This window comes from Agelaius phoeniceus, chromosome 37, assembly GCF_051311805.1.
Source record: "Agelaius phoeniceus isolate bAgePho1 chromosome 37, bAgePho1.hap1, whole genome shotgun sequence".
NCBI lineage: Eukaryota > Metazoa > Chordata > Aves > Passeriformes > Icteridae > Agelaius > Agelaius phoeniceus.
In genome coordinates, this window is record NC_135302.1 from 1,300,040 (window position 1) to 1,315,450 (window position 15,411).

A 15,411-nucleotide genomic window follows, 5' to 3' on the forward strand; every position below is an offset into this window, starting at 1 on the left:
TGTGCCCAAACCTCCCCAAACTGTCCCCAAACCTCCCCAAACTGTCCCCAAATCTCTGCAGGCTCTCGGTGCAGTCCCAAATCCCTCCCAGGCAGTCCTGGATCACCTGGGGCTGTCCTGGATCAGTCCTGGATCACCTGGAGCTGTCTTGGGTCACTCCTGGGGCCATCCCAAACGCTCCAGGACGATCCCAAACCCTCCAGGATGATCCTAAAGCCCCCAAACCCCTCAGATCTGCCTGTGCTGCGCCTCGTATCTCTGCAGGATGGCACGGAAGTGCTGCAGCTGTGCTGGGTCAGTCCTGGATCACCTGGGGCCATCCTGGATCAGTCCTGGGTCACTCCTGGATCACCTTGGGTTGTTCTGGATCACTCCTGGATCACCTGGGGCCATCCCAACCCCTCCAGGACGATCCCAAACCCCTCAGATCTGTCCGTGCTGTGCCTCGTATCTCTGCAGGATGGCACGGATTCTCTGCAGCTGTCCTGGGTCAGTCCTGGATCACCTGGGGCCATCCTGGATCAGTTCTGGATCAGTCCTGGATCACCTGGGGCCATCCCAAACCCTCCAGGACAATCCCAAAGCCCCCCAACCCCTCCAGGATGTCTCAGATCTGCCCATGCTGCGCCTCGTATCTCTGCAGGATGGCGTGGAACTGCTGGATCAGTCCTGGATCAGTCCTGGATCACTCCTGAATCACCTTGGGTTGTTCTGGATCAGTCCTGGGTCAGTCTTGGATCACCTTGGGTTGTTCTGGATCAGTCCTGGGTCACCTGGGGCCATCCCAACCCCTCCAGGACGATCCCAAACCCTCCGGGATGTCTCAGATCTGCCTGTGCTGCGCCTCGTATCTCTGCAGGATGGCGCGGAATTGCTGGATCAGTTCTGGGTCAGTCCTGGATCACCTGCAGCTGTCCTGGGTCAGTCCTGGAGCCATCCCAACCCCTCCAGGACGATCCCAACCCCTCCAGGACGATCCCAAAGCCCCCAAACCCCTCAGATCTGCCCGTGCTGTGCCTCGTATCTCTGCAGGATGGCACGGAAGCGCTGGAGCTGTCCTGGGTCAGTCCTGGATCAGTCCTGGAGCCATCCCAACCCCTCCAGGACGATCCCAAACCCTCCAGGATGATCCCAACCCCTCCAGGATGTCTCAGATCTGCCCGTGCTGCGCCTCGTATCTCTGCAGGATGGCACGGAAGCGCTGGAGCTGTCCTGGGTCAGTCCTGGGGCCATCCCAACCCCTCCAGGACGATCCCAAACCCTCCAGGACGATCCCAACCCCTCCAGGATGTCTCAGATCTGTCCGTGCTGTGCCTCGTATCTCTGCAGGATGGTGTGGAATCGCTGGAGCTGTTCTGAGTCTGTCCTGGATCACCTGGGGCCATCCTGGGTCAGTCCTGGATCACTCCTGAATCACCTTGGGTTGTCCTGGGTCACTCCTGGATCACCTGGGGCTGCCCCAAACGATCCAGGATGATCCCAACCCCTCCAGGACGATCCCAAACGCTCCGGGACGATCCCAAACCCCTCCAGGATGTGTCAGATCTGCCCGTGCTGTGCCTCGTATCTCTGCAGGATCGCACGGAAGCGCTGCAGCTGTCCTGGGTCAGTCCTGGATCACCTGGGGCTGTCCTGGATCAGTTCTGGATCACTCCTGCATCACCTGGGGCCATCCCAAACCCTCCAGGACGATTCCAAACCCCTCAGATCTGTCCGTGCTGTGCCTCGTATCTCTGCAGGATGGTGTGGAATTGCTGGATCAGTCCTGGATCAGTTCTGGATCACTCCTGAATCACCTTGGGTTGTTCTGGATCAGTCCTGGATCAGTCCTGGATCAGTCCTGGGTCAGTCTTGGATCACCTTGGGTTGTTCTGGATCAGTCCTGGATCACCCAGGGCCATCCCAAACCCTCCAGGACGATCCCAAAGCCCCCAAACCCTCCGGGATGTGTCAGATCTGCCCGTGCTGCGCCTCGTATCTCTGCAGGATGGCACGGAAGCGCTGGAGCTGTCCTGGGTCAGTCCTGGATCACCTGGGGCCATCCTGGATCAGTCCTGGATCACTCCTGGATCACCTGGGGCCATCCCAAACCCTCCAGGACGATCCCAAACCCCTCAGATCTGTCCGTGCTGCGCCTCGTATCTCTGCAGGATGGCACGGAAGCGCTGGAGCTGTCTTGGGTCAGTCCTGGGTCACTCCTGGATCACCTTGGGTTGTCCTGGGTCAGTCCTGGATCACCTGGGGCCATCCTGGATCAGTTCTGGGTCAGTCCTGGGTCACCTGGGGCCATCCCAAACCCTCCAGGACGATCCCAAACCCCTCAGATCTGTCCGTGCTGCGCCTCGTATCTCTGCAGGATGGTGCGGAATTGCTGGATCAGTTCTGGATCAGTCCTGGGTCAGTCCTGGGGCCATCCCAACCCCTCCAGGACAATCCCAAAGCCCCCAAACCCCTCAGATCTGTCCATGCTGTGCCTCGTATCTCTGCAGGATCGCACGGAAGCGCTGCAGCTGTCCTGGGTCAGTCCTGGATCACCTGGGGCCATCCTGGGTCAGTCCTGGGTCAGTCCTGGATCACCTTGGGTTGTTCTGGATCAGTCCTGGATCACCTGGGGCCATCCCAACCCCTCCAGGACGATCCCAAACCCCTCAGATCTGCCCGTGCTGTGCCTCGTATCTCTGCAGGATGGCGCGGAAGCGCTGGAGCTGTCCTGGGTCAGTCCTGGGGCCATCCCAACCCCTCCAGGACGATCCCAACCCCTCCAGGATGATCCCAAACCCCTCAGATCTGCCCGTGCTGCGCCTCGTATCTCTGCAGGATCGCGCGGAACCGCTGCAGCTCCCGGCGCGCCGCCGCCACCTCGAGGCGCAGCGCGGCGTTCTCCCGCTCCAGGAACGCCGCCCGCACCGAGATCTGGTTCTCCTTGAGCCGCCGCGCGTCCCGGGAGCGCTTGGCGGCCGCGTTGTTCCGGGAGCGGCGGCTCCAGTACTTCTCGTCCTGGGACACGGGGACGGCGAGGGGACGGTGAGGGACAGGGAGGGACAGGGAGGGGACAGGGAGGGACAGGGGATGGACACGGGGACAGGGGATGGACAGTGAGGGGACAGGGAGGGGACAGCAGGGACAGGGAGGGGACAGAGAGGGGACACAGGGACAGGGAGGGGACACAGGGACAGGGGATGGACACAGGGACAGGGAGGGGACAGCAGGGACAGGGGATGGACACGGGGACAAGGGATGGACACAGGGATGGACACAGGGATGGACACGGGGAATGGCTCAGGGGACAGCAGGGACAGTGAGGGGACAGTGAGGGGACAGGGAGGGGACAGGGAGGGGACAGGGAGGGGACACAGGGACAGCAGGGACAGGGGATGGACACAGGGATGGACACAGGGATGGACACAGAGACAGGGGATGGACACAGGGATGGACACAGGGATGGACACGGGGATGGACACAGGGAATGGACACAGGGACAAGGGACAGTGAGGGGACAGCATGGACAGGGGATGGACACAGGAATGGACACGGGGACGAGGGATGGACACAGGGACGGACACGGGGACAAGGGATGGACACGGGAACAAGGGACAGTGAGGGGACAAGGGACAGCAGGGACAGGGGATGGACACAGGGAATGACCCAAGGGATGGACAGGGGATGGACACGGGGACAAGGGATGGACACAGGGATGGACATGGGGACAAGGGATGGACACAGGGACACTGGGATGCACCCAGGGCACACCGGGACCCCCACGATGGCCCCGCAGACCCCAGAAATCCCCAAACCTGAAGCTCCCCCCGCTTCCACCACCCCAAAAATCCCCAAACTGCCCCAAAACCCCAAAACTCTCCTAAAATCCCCCCAAAATCCCCCAAAATCCCTAAAACTCTCACAAAACTCCTCCCAAACCCCCCAAAATGCCCCCAAAATCCCCCCAAACTCCTCCCCAAAATCCCAAAAACTCTCCTAAAATCCCCGCAAAATTCTCCCCAAATCCCCAAAACTCCCCCAAAACTCCCCCCAAATCTCTCCTAAAATCCCCCAAAATCCCCCTAAACTCTCCCAAAATCCCCACTAAAATCCCCCAAAACTCTCTCCAAATCCCCCATAGTCCCCCAAAACTCCCCTGAAAATCCCCCAAAACTCCCCACTAAAATCCCCCAAAACTCCCCCCAAAATCCGCAAACCCCCCCAAAACTCCCCAAATCCCCCCAAACTCCCCAAAATCCCCCAAAACTCCCCCAAAACCCCTCAAATCCCAAAACTCCTCTGAAAATCCCCAAAACTCCCCACTAAAATCCCCAAAACTCCCCCCAAAATCCGCAAAACCCCCCAAAACTCCCATAGTCCCCCAAAACTCCCCTGAAAATCCCCCCAAATCCCCAAAACTCTCCTAAAATCCCCCCAAAATCCCCCCAAAACTCCCCCCAAATCCCCAAACTCCCCCCAAAACTCCTCCCAAATCCCCCAAACCCCCCCAGACTCCACTAAAATTCCCTAAAACTCTCACAAAACTCCCCTCAAACTCCCCCCAAATCCCCCTAATTTCCCCCCAAAATGCCCCCAAAATCCCCAAAACTCCCCCCAAATCCCCACTAAAATCCCCCAAAACTCCCCCAAATCCCCACTAAAATCCCCCCAAAATGCCCCCAAATCCCCCCAAACTCCCCCAAAACTCCCCCAAAATGCCCCCAAATCCCCCCAAACTCCCCCAAAACTCCCCCAAAATGCCCCAAAACTCCCCCAAATCCCCCAATTTCCCCCCAAAATGCCCTCAAACCCCCCAATTTTTGGGGTGCGGATTTGGCCCCCACCTTCTGCTCGTCGGGCACGTGCACCTTGCGGGCCTTGCGGGCCATGGGCTGCGGCCGCAGCTCCTCCTGCGAGAACCGGAGCCGCCGCGGGTCCAGGGGCCCGGGAGCCCCCCCGGGAGCCCCCCCGGGACCCCCCCCCGGCGCCTCGGCCTCCGCGGGGGCGCGGGGGGGGCCCGGGGCTGCGGGGGGAGCCAGGGGGGTCAGTGGGGAGGGGGCCCCGAATGTTTGCTTTGTGCCCCCTCCTCAATTTCCCATTGCCCCTTCCTCAATGTTCGCTTTGTGCCCCTTCCTCAATTCCTCAATTCCCTTTGTGCCCCAATGTTCGCTTTGTGCCCCCTCCTCAATTCCTCAATTCACTTTGTGCTCCAATGTTCGCCTTGTGCCCCCTCCTCAATTCCCTTTGTGCCCCCTCCCCAATGTTCGCTTTGTGCCCCCTCCTCAATTCCCTTTGTGCCCCCTCCTCCCCAATGTTCGCCTTGTGCCCCCTCCCCAATTCCTCAATTCCCTTTGTGCCCCCTCCCCAATGTTCACCTTGTGCCCCCTCCCCAATTCCCCAATTCCCTTTGCATCCCCCCCAATGTTCGCTTTGTGCCCCCTCCTCAATTCCCATTGCATCCCCCCCAAATGTTCGCTTTGTGCCCCCTCCTAAATTCCCCAATTGCTGCTGCCCCCCCCTCAATTCCCCAATTCCCATTGCCCCTTCCCCAATGTTCGCTTTGTGCCCCCTCCTCAATTCCCCAATTCTCACTTTGTGCCCCTTCCTCCCCAATGTTCGCCTTGTGCCCCCTCCTCAATTTCCTTTGTGCCCCCTCCTCCCCAATGTTCGCCTTGTGCCCCCTCCTCAATTCCCTTTGCATCCCCCCCAAATGTTCGCTTTGTGCCCCTTCCTCAATTTCCCATTGCCCCTTCCCCAATGTTCGCCTTGTGCCCCCTCCTCAATTCCCTTTGTGCCCCCTCCCCAATGTTCACCTTGTGCCCCTTCCTCAATTCCCCAATTCCCTTTGTGCCCCAATGTTCGCTTTGTGCCCCCTCCTCAATTTCCTTTGTGCCCCAATGTTCGCTTTGTGCCCCCTCCTCAATTCCTCAATTCCCTTTGTGCCCCCTCCCCAATGTTCGCTTTGTGCCCCCTCCCCAATTCCTCAATTCCCTTTGTGCCCCCTCCCCAATGTTCGCTTTGTGCCCCTTCCTCAATTCCCCAATTGCTGCTGCCCCCTCCTCCCCAATTCCCCAATTCCCATTGCCCCTTCCCCAATGTTCGCCTTGTGCCCCCTCCTCAATTCCCTTTGTGCCCCCTCCCCAATGTTCGCCTTGCGCCCCCTCCTCAATTCCTCAATTGCTGCTGCCCCCTCCTCCCCAATTCCCCAATTCCTGCTGCCCCCTCCCCAATGTTCACTTTGTGCCCCCTCCCCAATTCCCTTTGCATCCCCCCCAAATGTTCGCCTTGTGCCCCCTCCTCAATTGCCTTTGTGCCCCCTCCTCAATGTTCGCTTTGTGCCCCCTCCTCAATTCCCTTTGTGCCCCAATGTTCGCCTTGTGCCCCCTCCTCAATTTCCTGTTTCCCATTGCCCCTTCCCCAATGTTCACTTTGTGCCCCCTCCTCAATTTCCCATTGCCCCTTCCCCAATGTTCGCCTTGTGCCCCCTCCTCAATTCCCTTTGTGCCCCCTCCTCAATGTTCACTTTGTGCCCCCTCCCCAATTCCCCAATTGCTGCTGCCCCCTCCCCAATATTCCCTTTGTGCCCCTTCCTCAATTCCCCAATTCCTGCTGCCCTCCCCAATTCCCTTTGTGCCCCTTCCTCAATTCCCCAATTCCCTTTGTGCCCCCTCCTCAATTCACTTTGTGCCCCCCTCCAATTCACTTTGTGCCCCCTCCCCAATTCCTGTTACCCCCTCCCCAATTCCCTTTGCCCCCTCCCCAATTCCCAGTCCCCCCCTCATTCCTATTGCCCTCCCTTCCAGGCACCCCCTCCCCAATTCCCATTGCCCCCTCCCCAATGCCCTTTGTGCCCCTTCCTCAATTCCCCAATTCCCGTTGCCCCCTCCCCAATTCCCCCTGCCCCCTCCCCATTCCCATTACCCCCTCCCCATTCCCATTACCCCCTCCCCAATTCCCACTGCCCCCCCTTTATCCCATTGCCCCCTCCCCGGTTTTTCCTTTCCCCCCCTCCCCATTCCCGTTGCCCCCTCCCCATTCCCCCCTCTCCAGTTTTTCCCATTCCCCCCTCCCCATTCCCATTGCCCCCTCCCCAATTTTTCCCATTGCCCCCCATTCCCATTGCCCCCTCCCCATTTCCCTTTTCCCTCCCCATTCCCATCGCCCCCTCCCCAGTTTTTCCCATTCCCCTGTCCCCAGTTTTTCCCATTCCCCCCTCCCCAATTTTTCCCATTGCCCCCTCCCCAATTCCCATTCCCCCCTCCCCAGTTTTTCCCATTCCCCCCTCCCCAATTTTTCCCATTTCCCCCCTCCCCATCGCCCCCTCCCCAATTTCCCCCCCCCCCCCATGTACCGGGGGCCCTCTCGGGCTGGGGGCTGCGCGCCGGGGGGGGCGGGGGGCTGGGGGGGGGCAGCCCGTGCTCCCTCAGGAACTCGTCCAGGTCCACGTACTCCAGGTCGGGACCCCCCCCCAAAACCGGGCCCGGGGGGCGCTCCCACGGCGGGGGCGGGGGGGGCACCCCCAGGAAACCCCCCCGGGAACCGCCCGGCTCCTCCATGCCTGGGGGGGGGGCACCGGAAATTGGGGGGGGGCAACGGAAATTGGGGAGGGGGCACCGGGATTGGGGCGGGCACCGGAAATTGGGGAGGGGGCACCGGGATTGGGGGGGGTAACGGAAATTGGGGAGGGGGCACCGGGAATGGGGGAGGGGGCAACGGGAATTGGGGGGGGGGTAACAGGGGACACCAAGACCCCCCCCCCTCCCAAAAAAGGCTTCATGGAGCCTGAAATCCCCCCAAGGAACCTCCCTCAAAATGCCCCAAATTCTGCCCGAAATGCCCCAAATCCCCTCCCCAAATATCCTCAGCTCCCCCCACCAAAAATGCCCCAAAATTTTCCCCTAAAATGCCCCAAATTCCCCCCCAAATCCCCTCCCCAAAATGCCCCAATTCCACCCCAAAATTTTCCCCTAAAATGCCCCAAATTCCCCCCCAAATCCCCTCCCCAAAATGCCCCAATTCCACCCCAAAATCCCGCAAAATTTTCCCCTAAAATGCCCCAAATTCCCCCAAATCCCCTCCCCAAAATGCCCAAATTCCACCCCAAAATCCCCCAAAATTTTCCCCTAAAATGCCCCAAATTCCCCCCAAAATCCCCTCCCCAAGATGCCCCAATTCCACCCCAAAATCCCGCAAAATTTTCCCCTAAAATTCCCAAAATTCCCCCCAAATCCCCTCCCCAAGATGCCCCAATTCCACCCCAAAATCCCCAAAATTTTCCCCTAAAATTCCCCAAATTCCCCACCCAAAATTCCCCAAATCCCCCCAGCCCCCCCCCCTCGGGTCGCCGCCCCCTCCCCAATTAAAAAATCCCGGCACGTGACCCCCCCCACCCCCACGTGACCCGACCCCCCCCCCCTCGGTGACACGGGAAGGGGGGGAGGGGCGACACGCGTGGGGGAGAGGGCGGGGCCGAGGGAGGGGGCGGGGCCGAGGGAGGGGGCGGAGCCGGCGGGGGGGGGAACGCGGGCGCGCACGTGCGGCGGTCACGTGGGGGGATCCCCCGCCCCCACGTGCGGCTTCACCTCGGGTGACCCCCCCGGGAATGGGGGAGGGGAGGGGCTCGGGGACACCGGGAACGGGGGGAGGGGCTCGGGGACACCGGGACCGGTCCCGCCCTTTCCATTCCCGGTCCCGGTCCCGGTTCGTGTCCCCCCCCCCCCCATTTCGGTGTCCCCGGTCCGGTGCCGGTCCCGGTGCCCCCGGTCTGGTCCCCCCCAGTCCCGGTGTCCCTGTCCCCCCCTCACACACCGGTCCGGTCCCAGTGTCCCCCCCCGCCTCGTCTCTGTCCCGGTCCCGGTGTCCCCCGCGGTTCCGGTGTCCTCGGTCCCGGTCAGGTCCCGGTGTCCCCGGTCCGGTCCATTCCGGTCCCGTTGCCCCCCGATCCTGGTGTCCCCTCCCTGTCCCCCCCCTGTCTCCGGTCATTCCCCGGTCCCGGTGTCCCCGGTCCCGGTCCGGTCCCGGTCCGATCCCTACCTGCTCCCAGTGTCCCCCCCCCGCTATCCCGGTCCGGTCCCGGTCCTGTCCCCTCGCGTGTCCCCCCGGTTCGGTCCGTTCCGCACCTGTCCCGGTTCCTCCCGCTTCCTCCCGGTCCCTCCCGGTTCCTCGGCCCGAGCCCCGCGGGGGGCGCTGCGCCCGTGAGGGGGCGTGGCCTCCGCTGGACACGCCCCTCATCACCGCCAGCCAATCGCCGCGTGTTTCCTTCGAGAGCCGCGCCCCTCTAAAAATAAACCCCGCCCTCCCCGCGCACGCTGCGCGCCTCTCATTGGTCGGTACCGCCGAAAGCCACGCCCCCAAATTGACAAGAGCTCCGCCCCCGCACGGAGAGAGAAAAAGGCTCCGCCTCCTCCGCGCTACCACGCCCCTGGTGCCCAGCTCAGCCAATGGACGCGCGGGGGGCGTGGCCGTGGTCAGGCGGCGCGGCCATGCGGGGGGGCGTGGCCTGACCTACATTGGGCCAATGGGGAGGTGCGCGGGGGGCGGGCCCTGACCCAGTTTTGGCCAATAGGAAGCGGGCAGGATCGGGGGGCGTGGCTGGGGGCACGCGGGGACGCACGTGCGGGGCGATCTTAAAGGGGCCGCGCCTCGAAATGGCGGCCAAGGAAGGGGGGGACAACAGCGACTCCCCCTCCGCTCTGCGGGGTTCCCCGCACCCCCAGTGACGTCACAAAGCCCCCGACCCTTCCCCATATTCATCCCCCCACCTCTGGGTGTGCTCGGGGGGCGTGGCCAGGTCCGGTCCCGCGGCTCTGATTGGTCCGGAGTCCCCTCTCACGCTGAGCCGCCATCTTTGCTGAGGGAAGCCGCCGCCATCTTGTGCCGCGCCGCCATCTTGGCCATAGGGAGGCGGCGCCGGCGCCATCTTTGGTGAGGGCAAAGCCGCCATTCCCCCCCCATTCCCCTCCCGGCGCCGTTCGGGGCTCCCCGATCCCCTTCAGTTTTATCTGTGAGGGGCTGGGGGGGTCCCGCCATCCTCGGGACCCTCCGTGAGGGGAGAAACTTGCAAGAAATCTACCGGGGCCTCCCTCACGTGACCCCCGCGCCGCCACTTCCGCTTCCGCTTCCGGCGGGGGCGGCGCGTCCGGCCCGGCCCGGCCCGGCCCGGCCCGAGAGGGTTCGGGACGGCCCCGGGACCCCCCCCGCGACCCCCGGGACCGCCCAGGGTGAGTGAGGAGAGACCGGCGCCCCCTCCCCAACCTCACCTGTGCTCCCCTTGGGGCTGCGGGACCCCCGAGTTCTCCCCTTTGGGCCTGAGGGACCCCACGGCCCCCCCCCGGGGGCCTGCGGGACCCCCGGACGCCCCTCAGGACCCCCCCCCGGCCATGGAGGCGAACGTGAACGACGAGAGCGGCCCGTTCCAGGCGTACCCCTTCGATTTCCTGGATTTCCTGACGCACCAGCAGCGCCCGGAGCCCCCCGAGCCCTTCGAGCCCCCGCCCAAGGCGCTGCCGCTGCCCCCTCCCCACTTCGAGTACCCTCCCCCCGCCGGCGGCCCCGCCCCTTCGAGCGCGGCCCCCTCCCCAAGCACAAACCCGAGCCCCCCCCTTCTTCCTCCTCCTCCTCCTCCTCCTCCTCCTCCTCATCCTCCTCGCACCCCAAAAAACCCGAGGCGTCCCTTGGGGGGGGCTCCCTTGGCGGGGGGGCGTCCCTGGGGGGGTCCCCGTTCCCCCCCCCACCTCTGCCGCCCCCTCCCCAACCTTTGTTTGAGGCTGGGGGCGCCTTCCCCTCCCCCCAATGGGGCATCGTGGACCTGTCCGGCCACCAGCACCTGTTTGGGGGCGGGGCTCTCAAGCGGGGCGTGGTCACCCCCTCGGGGACCCCCGCGCCCACCCCGCCAGGGACGCCCCAGGAGGGGAAGGAGGAGCGGAGCTACTTCCGGCGCCTCAAGTACCTGGTGGAGCGGCGCTGGGCGTGTCCCAGGGGCTTCCGGCCGCCCCCGCACCTGGCGCAGGTGGGCGGGGCCGGGGGCGGGGCCGAGGGCGCGGGGGCGCGGCCCTACGAGTGCCGCACCTGCGGCCGCACCTACAGCCACGGCTCCAGCCTGGTGCGGCACCGGCGCTGCCACCGCGGCGGCGGCGACGGGCGTGAGGCCCGGGCGGGGCCGGGGGTGGGCGTGGCCATGGACACGCCCAACGGGGGCGGCGCCGCGGCCAACGGGGGCAACGCGGCGGTCAACGCGGTGGCCAACGTCAACGCAACGGCCAACGGGGTCAACTCGTTGGCCAACGTCAACGCGGCAGCCAATGGGGTCAACGTAGCAGCCAACGGGGTCAACGTAGCAGCCAATGGGGTCAACCCATTGGCCAACGTCAACACGGTGGCCAACGGGGTCAACGCAGTGACCAGCGGGGTCAACACAGTGGCCAACGGGTTCAACGCGGTGGCCAACGTCAACACGGCGCCCAACGGCGTCAACGCGGTGCCCAACGGGGTCAATGTGGTGGCCAGCAAGGTCAACGCGGCGTCCAACGTCAACGCGCCGCCCAATGGGGTCAACGCGGCGGCCAACGTCAACATGGCGGCCAACGGGGTCAACACAGTGACCAGTGGGGTCAACGCTTCACCCAATGGGGTCAACGCAGCCGTCACCGAGGTCAACACAGCCAACAGAGTCAACGTGGCGGCCAACGGGGTCAACGCTGTGGCCAACGGGGTCAACGTGCTGGCCACCAGGGTGACCACGGCCAGCACCGTCAACACGCCACCCAACGGGGTCAACGCCGTGGCCACCAGGCTCACCATGCCCAACGGCGTCAACGTCTTGGCCAACATCAACGGGGCCAACGCCTTGACCGTGGCGGTCAACGCCGCGTCCGGCGGGGTCCCCGCGGCGCCCGCCGGGGTCGCCCCGGCCCTCGGCCCGTCCCCGGCCATCGCCACGGTGCCCAACGCCCTGGTCGCCACCTCGGGCGTGGCCAACCTGGTGTCTCCGGGCGTGCCGGTGCTGCTGGCGCCCGTGGGCGTCCTCCCGGCCCCGCCGCCTCCGCCGCCGCCGGCGCCGCCCGCCGAGGGCCCGTTCCCGTGCCCGCTGTGCTGGAAGGCGTTCAAGAAGCCGAGCCACCTGGCGCAGCACCAGATCATCCACACGGGCGAGAAGCCGTTCGCCTGCGCCGCCTGCGGCCGCGCCTTCAACCGGCGCGAGAGCCTCACGCGCCACGTGCGCACCACGCACGCGGCGGCGCCGGCGCGGCGCCTGCCCTGCCCCGTCTGCGGCAAGGAGTTCCGCGACGCCGCCTACCTGCTGCGCCACCAGGGGAGCCACGGCGCGCCGCGCCCCGCCCACCGCTGCGACGTCTGCGGCAAGGCCTACGCCGCGCCCAGAGCCTCGTGCGGCACCGCCGCGCCCACGACGGCGATGCTAACAGCACCAACACACCAGGAGCGATTCCAGGAGCGGCACAACCGGCACAGGTGCGGCGGGGCGGAGCTTCGGGTGCCAGGTGTGCGGGCGCGCCTTCGGGCGGCGCGAGACGCTGCGGCGGCACGAGCGCATCCACACCGGGGAGAAGCCGCACGAGTGCGGCGTGTGCGGGAAGCGCTTCCGCGAGTCCTTCCACCTGCGCAAGCACCGCGTGGTGCACACGCGCGAGCGGGCCCTACCGCTGCGACACCTGCGGCAAGGCCTTCGGATACCCGCAGAGCCTGACCCGGCACCGCCAGGTGCACCGCGCCTCACCTGCGGTGGGCGTGGCTGTGGGCGTGGCCGGGGAGGCGGGGCCGGCGCTGGGGTGCGGCTCGTGCGGGCAGCGCCTCCCGGACCTGCTCCGCGCCGTGGCGCACAAGGACCCGGCACAGGCGGCGGCACAGCCGGAGCGGCCGCAGGGCTGCGACACCTGCGGGCAGGTGTTCGGCTTCCTGGAGAACCTGGTGTGGCACCGCCTGGTGCACGGGGCAGCGGCGGCGGCGGCGGCGGCGGCGCCCGCGCAGGTGGCCCTGGAGGAGGCCCCGGCGCCGCCCGAGGAGCCGCCGCCGGCCGCGCCCAGCGCGCCGCGCTTCACCTGCGGCACCTGCGGGCGCAGCTTCAAGGGCGTGGCGGCGCTGGTGACGCACAGGTACGCGCACCTGGCCAGGGCCGGGGCCCCGCGGCGCTGCGGCGCCTGCGGCCGGCGCTGCTCCGGCGCCTACGAGCTCCTGCGGCACCGGCGGCGGCACCTGCGGCGCCGCCCCGCGCTCTGCGGCGCCTGCGGCCGCCGCTTCTGGGCCGCGGCGCTGCTGCGGCGGCACCGGCGCTGCTGCCCCGCCCGGCCGCGCCCCGAGCGCTGCCGCACCTGCGGCCGCGCCTCCCCGCGGGCCCGGGCGCCGCTGCTGCCGCGGCGGCACCGCCACGCCCGGGCGCGGCCGCCCCGGTGCCCGCTGTGCGCCCGGCGCTGCGCCCACGCCGCCGAGCTCGCCGAGCACCTGCGGCGGCACCGGGGCCGGCGGCGCGCGCGGCGCTGCCGCACCTGCGGGCAGAGCTTCCGCTTCCGCGGGAACCTCCTGGAGCACCGGCGCTGGCAGCACCTGGGCGAGCAGGTGTACCGGTGCGAGAGGTGCGGCAAGAGCTTCTTCTACCTGGGCTCGCTCGCGCGGCACCTGCGCGGCCACGAGCGGCGGCGGCGGCGGCGGCGGCAGCGCCGCGCGGAGCGGGGCGGGGCCGCGGGGAGGGCGGGGCCGCGCGGGGCGGGGCCGCAGGGGGCGGGGGCCGCGGAGGGGCGGGGCTGGGAGGGCGGGGCTGGGAGGGCGGGCGCGGGTCAGGCGTGGGGCAGTTTGTGGGTAAGAATGGGGGAAAATGGGGCAAAAATGGGGCAAAAATGGGGTAATGTGGCTTGAAATGGGGCAGCGTGGTCAGAAATGGGTCATTGTGGTCAAAAATGGGTCATTCTCATAAAAAATGGTCATTGTGGTCAAAAATGGTCCCAAAATGGATTGTTCTGGCCCAAAATGGGTCATCCTGGTCAAAAATGGGTCATTCTCATCAAAAATGGGTCATTGTGGTCAAAAATGGCCCCAAATGGATCGTTGTGGCCCAAAATGGTTAGTTCTGGCCCAAAATGGGTCATTCTCATCAAAAATGGGTCATTCTCGTCAAAAATGGCCCCAAAATGGCTCATCGTGCCCCAAAATGGATTGTTCTGGCCCAAAATGGGTCATGCTGGTCAAAAATGGGTCATTCTCGTCAAAATGGGTCATTGTTGTCAAAAATGGCCCCAAAATGGCTCATCCTGCTCAAAATGGACCAATCTGGCCCAAAATGGGTCATTCTCGTCAAAAATGGCCCCAAAATGGATTGTTGTGGCCCAAAATGGGTCATTCTTGTCAAAAATGGGTCATTGTGGTCAAAAATGCCCCCAAAATGCTCATCCTGCCCCAAAATGGATCGTTCTGGCCCCAAATGGGTCATCCTGGTCAAAAAGGCTCTCCTGCCCCAAAATGGATTTTTCTGGCCCAAAATGGGTCATTCTCGTCAAAAATGGCCCAAATCGGCCCCAAAAACGGCTGAAATCAGCCCCAAATGGCCCAAATCAGCCCCCAAAATGGCCCAAATGGACACTGGGACAGACGGACACCTGGGCTGATGGACAGACGGACACCTGGGCCGATGCACACCTGGGCTGATGGACGGCTCAATTGATGGACAGACAGATTGATGGACAGCTCGATTGATGGACAGATGGATTGATGGACAGCTCAGATTGATGGACAGACAGATTGATGGACAGCTTGATTGATGGACAGATGGATTGATGGACAGATGGATTGATGGACAGCTCAGATTGATGGACAGATGGATTGATGGACAGCTCAGATTGATGGACAGCTCAGATTGATGGACAGATGGATTGATGGACAGCTCAGATTGATGGACAGCTCAGATTGATAGACAGATGGATTGATTGACAGGTGGATTGATGGACAGCTCAGATTGATGGACAGACGGACACACGGACACCTGGGCACGGCCCCGCCCCCCGATGCAGCCTCGGGACCCGCCCCGCCCCTCCCCCCCCAAACCCCGCGGCCCCTCCCCCACCCCGGGATGGGGGAGGGGCGGGAGGGGGCGGGGCCGCGGCTGCGCTGAACGGGGGGGGCGGGGCCGGAACGAACCCCAAAAAATGGGGAAAAACCAAATAAATGGGGAAAAACCCAAATGAATTGAGGGAGAAATTGCAATGAATTGGGGAAAAAACCCAAAAAATTAGGAAAAAACCCAAAATATTGAATAAAGCAGAGCGGGCGGGGGAGGGGTGATTGGTCAGTGATTGGTCAGTGATTGGTCATTGATTAATCAATGATTGGTCAGTCATTGATCAGTCATGGATCAGTTATTGATCAGTTATTGGTCAATTATCAGTCAGTGATTGATCAGTGATTGGTCAGTGATTGGTCACTTATCAG

General features: G+C 64.2%; 2 protein-coding genes across 3 annotated transcripts; one reads left to right on the plus strand and one right to left on the minus strand.

The window, feature by feature from the left end:
* Positions 1–310: 310 nt before the first annotated feature.
* Positions 311–10,470, minus strand: DBP (D-box binding PAR bZIP transcription factor). 2 transcript variants are annotated; one of them, XM_077170948.1, is made up of 5 exons: positions 10,404–10,470; positions 9,741–9,898; positions 7,331–7,537; positions 4,824–5,002; positions 311–2,997 (listed from the first exon to the last, which is right to left on the minus strand). In XM_077170948.1, exons 3-5 carry the CDS (start codon positions 7,533–7,535, stop codon positions 2,782–2,784), a joined length of 600 nt encoding a protein of 199 aa, XP_077027063.1. In that variant the 5' UTR covers positions 7,536–7,537; positions 9,741–9,898; positions 10,404–10,470; the 3' UTR covers positions 311–2,781. The 2 variants fall into 2 exon arrangements, with proteins under 2 accessions (XP_077027063.1, XP_077027062.1); XM_077170947.1 differs by lacking the exons at positions 9,741–9,898; positions 10,404–10,470 and adding an exon at positions 9,099–9,703.
* Positions 9,627–15,168, plus strand: ZNF865 (zinc finger protein 865). Its single transcript, XM_077193237.1, is given in 5 exon segments — positions 9,627–9,678; positions 10,209–12,353; positions 12,356–12,422; positions 12,425–12,629; positions 12,631–15,168. Coding segments are annotated over 5 exon segments (3,684 nt in total). The 3' UTR covers positions 13,846–15,168.
* Positions 15,169–15,411: the final 243 nt, after the last annotated feature.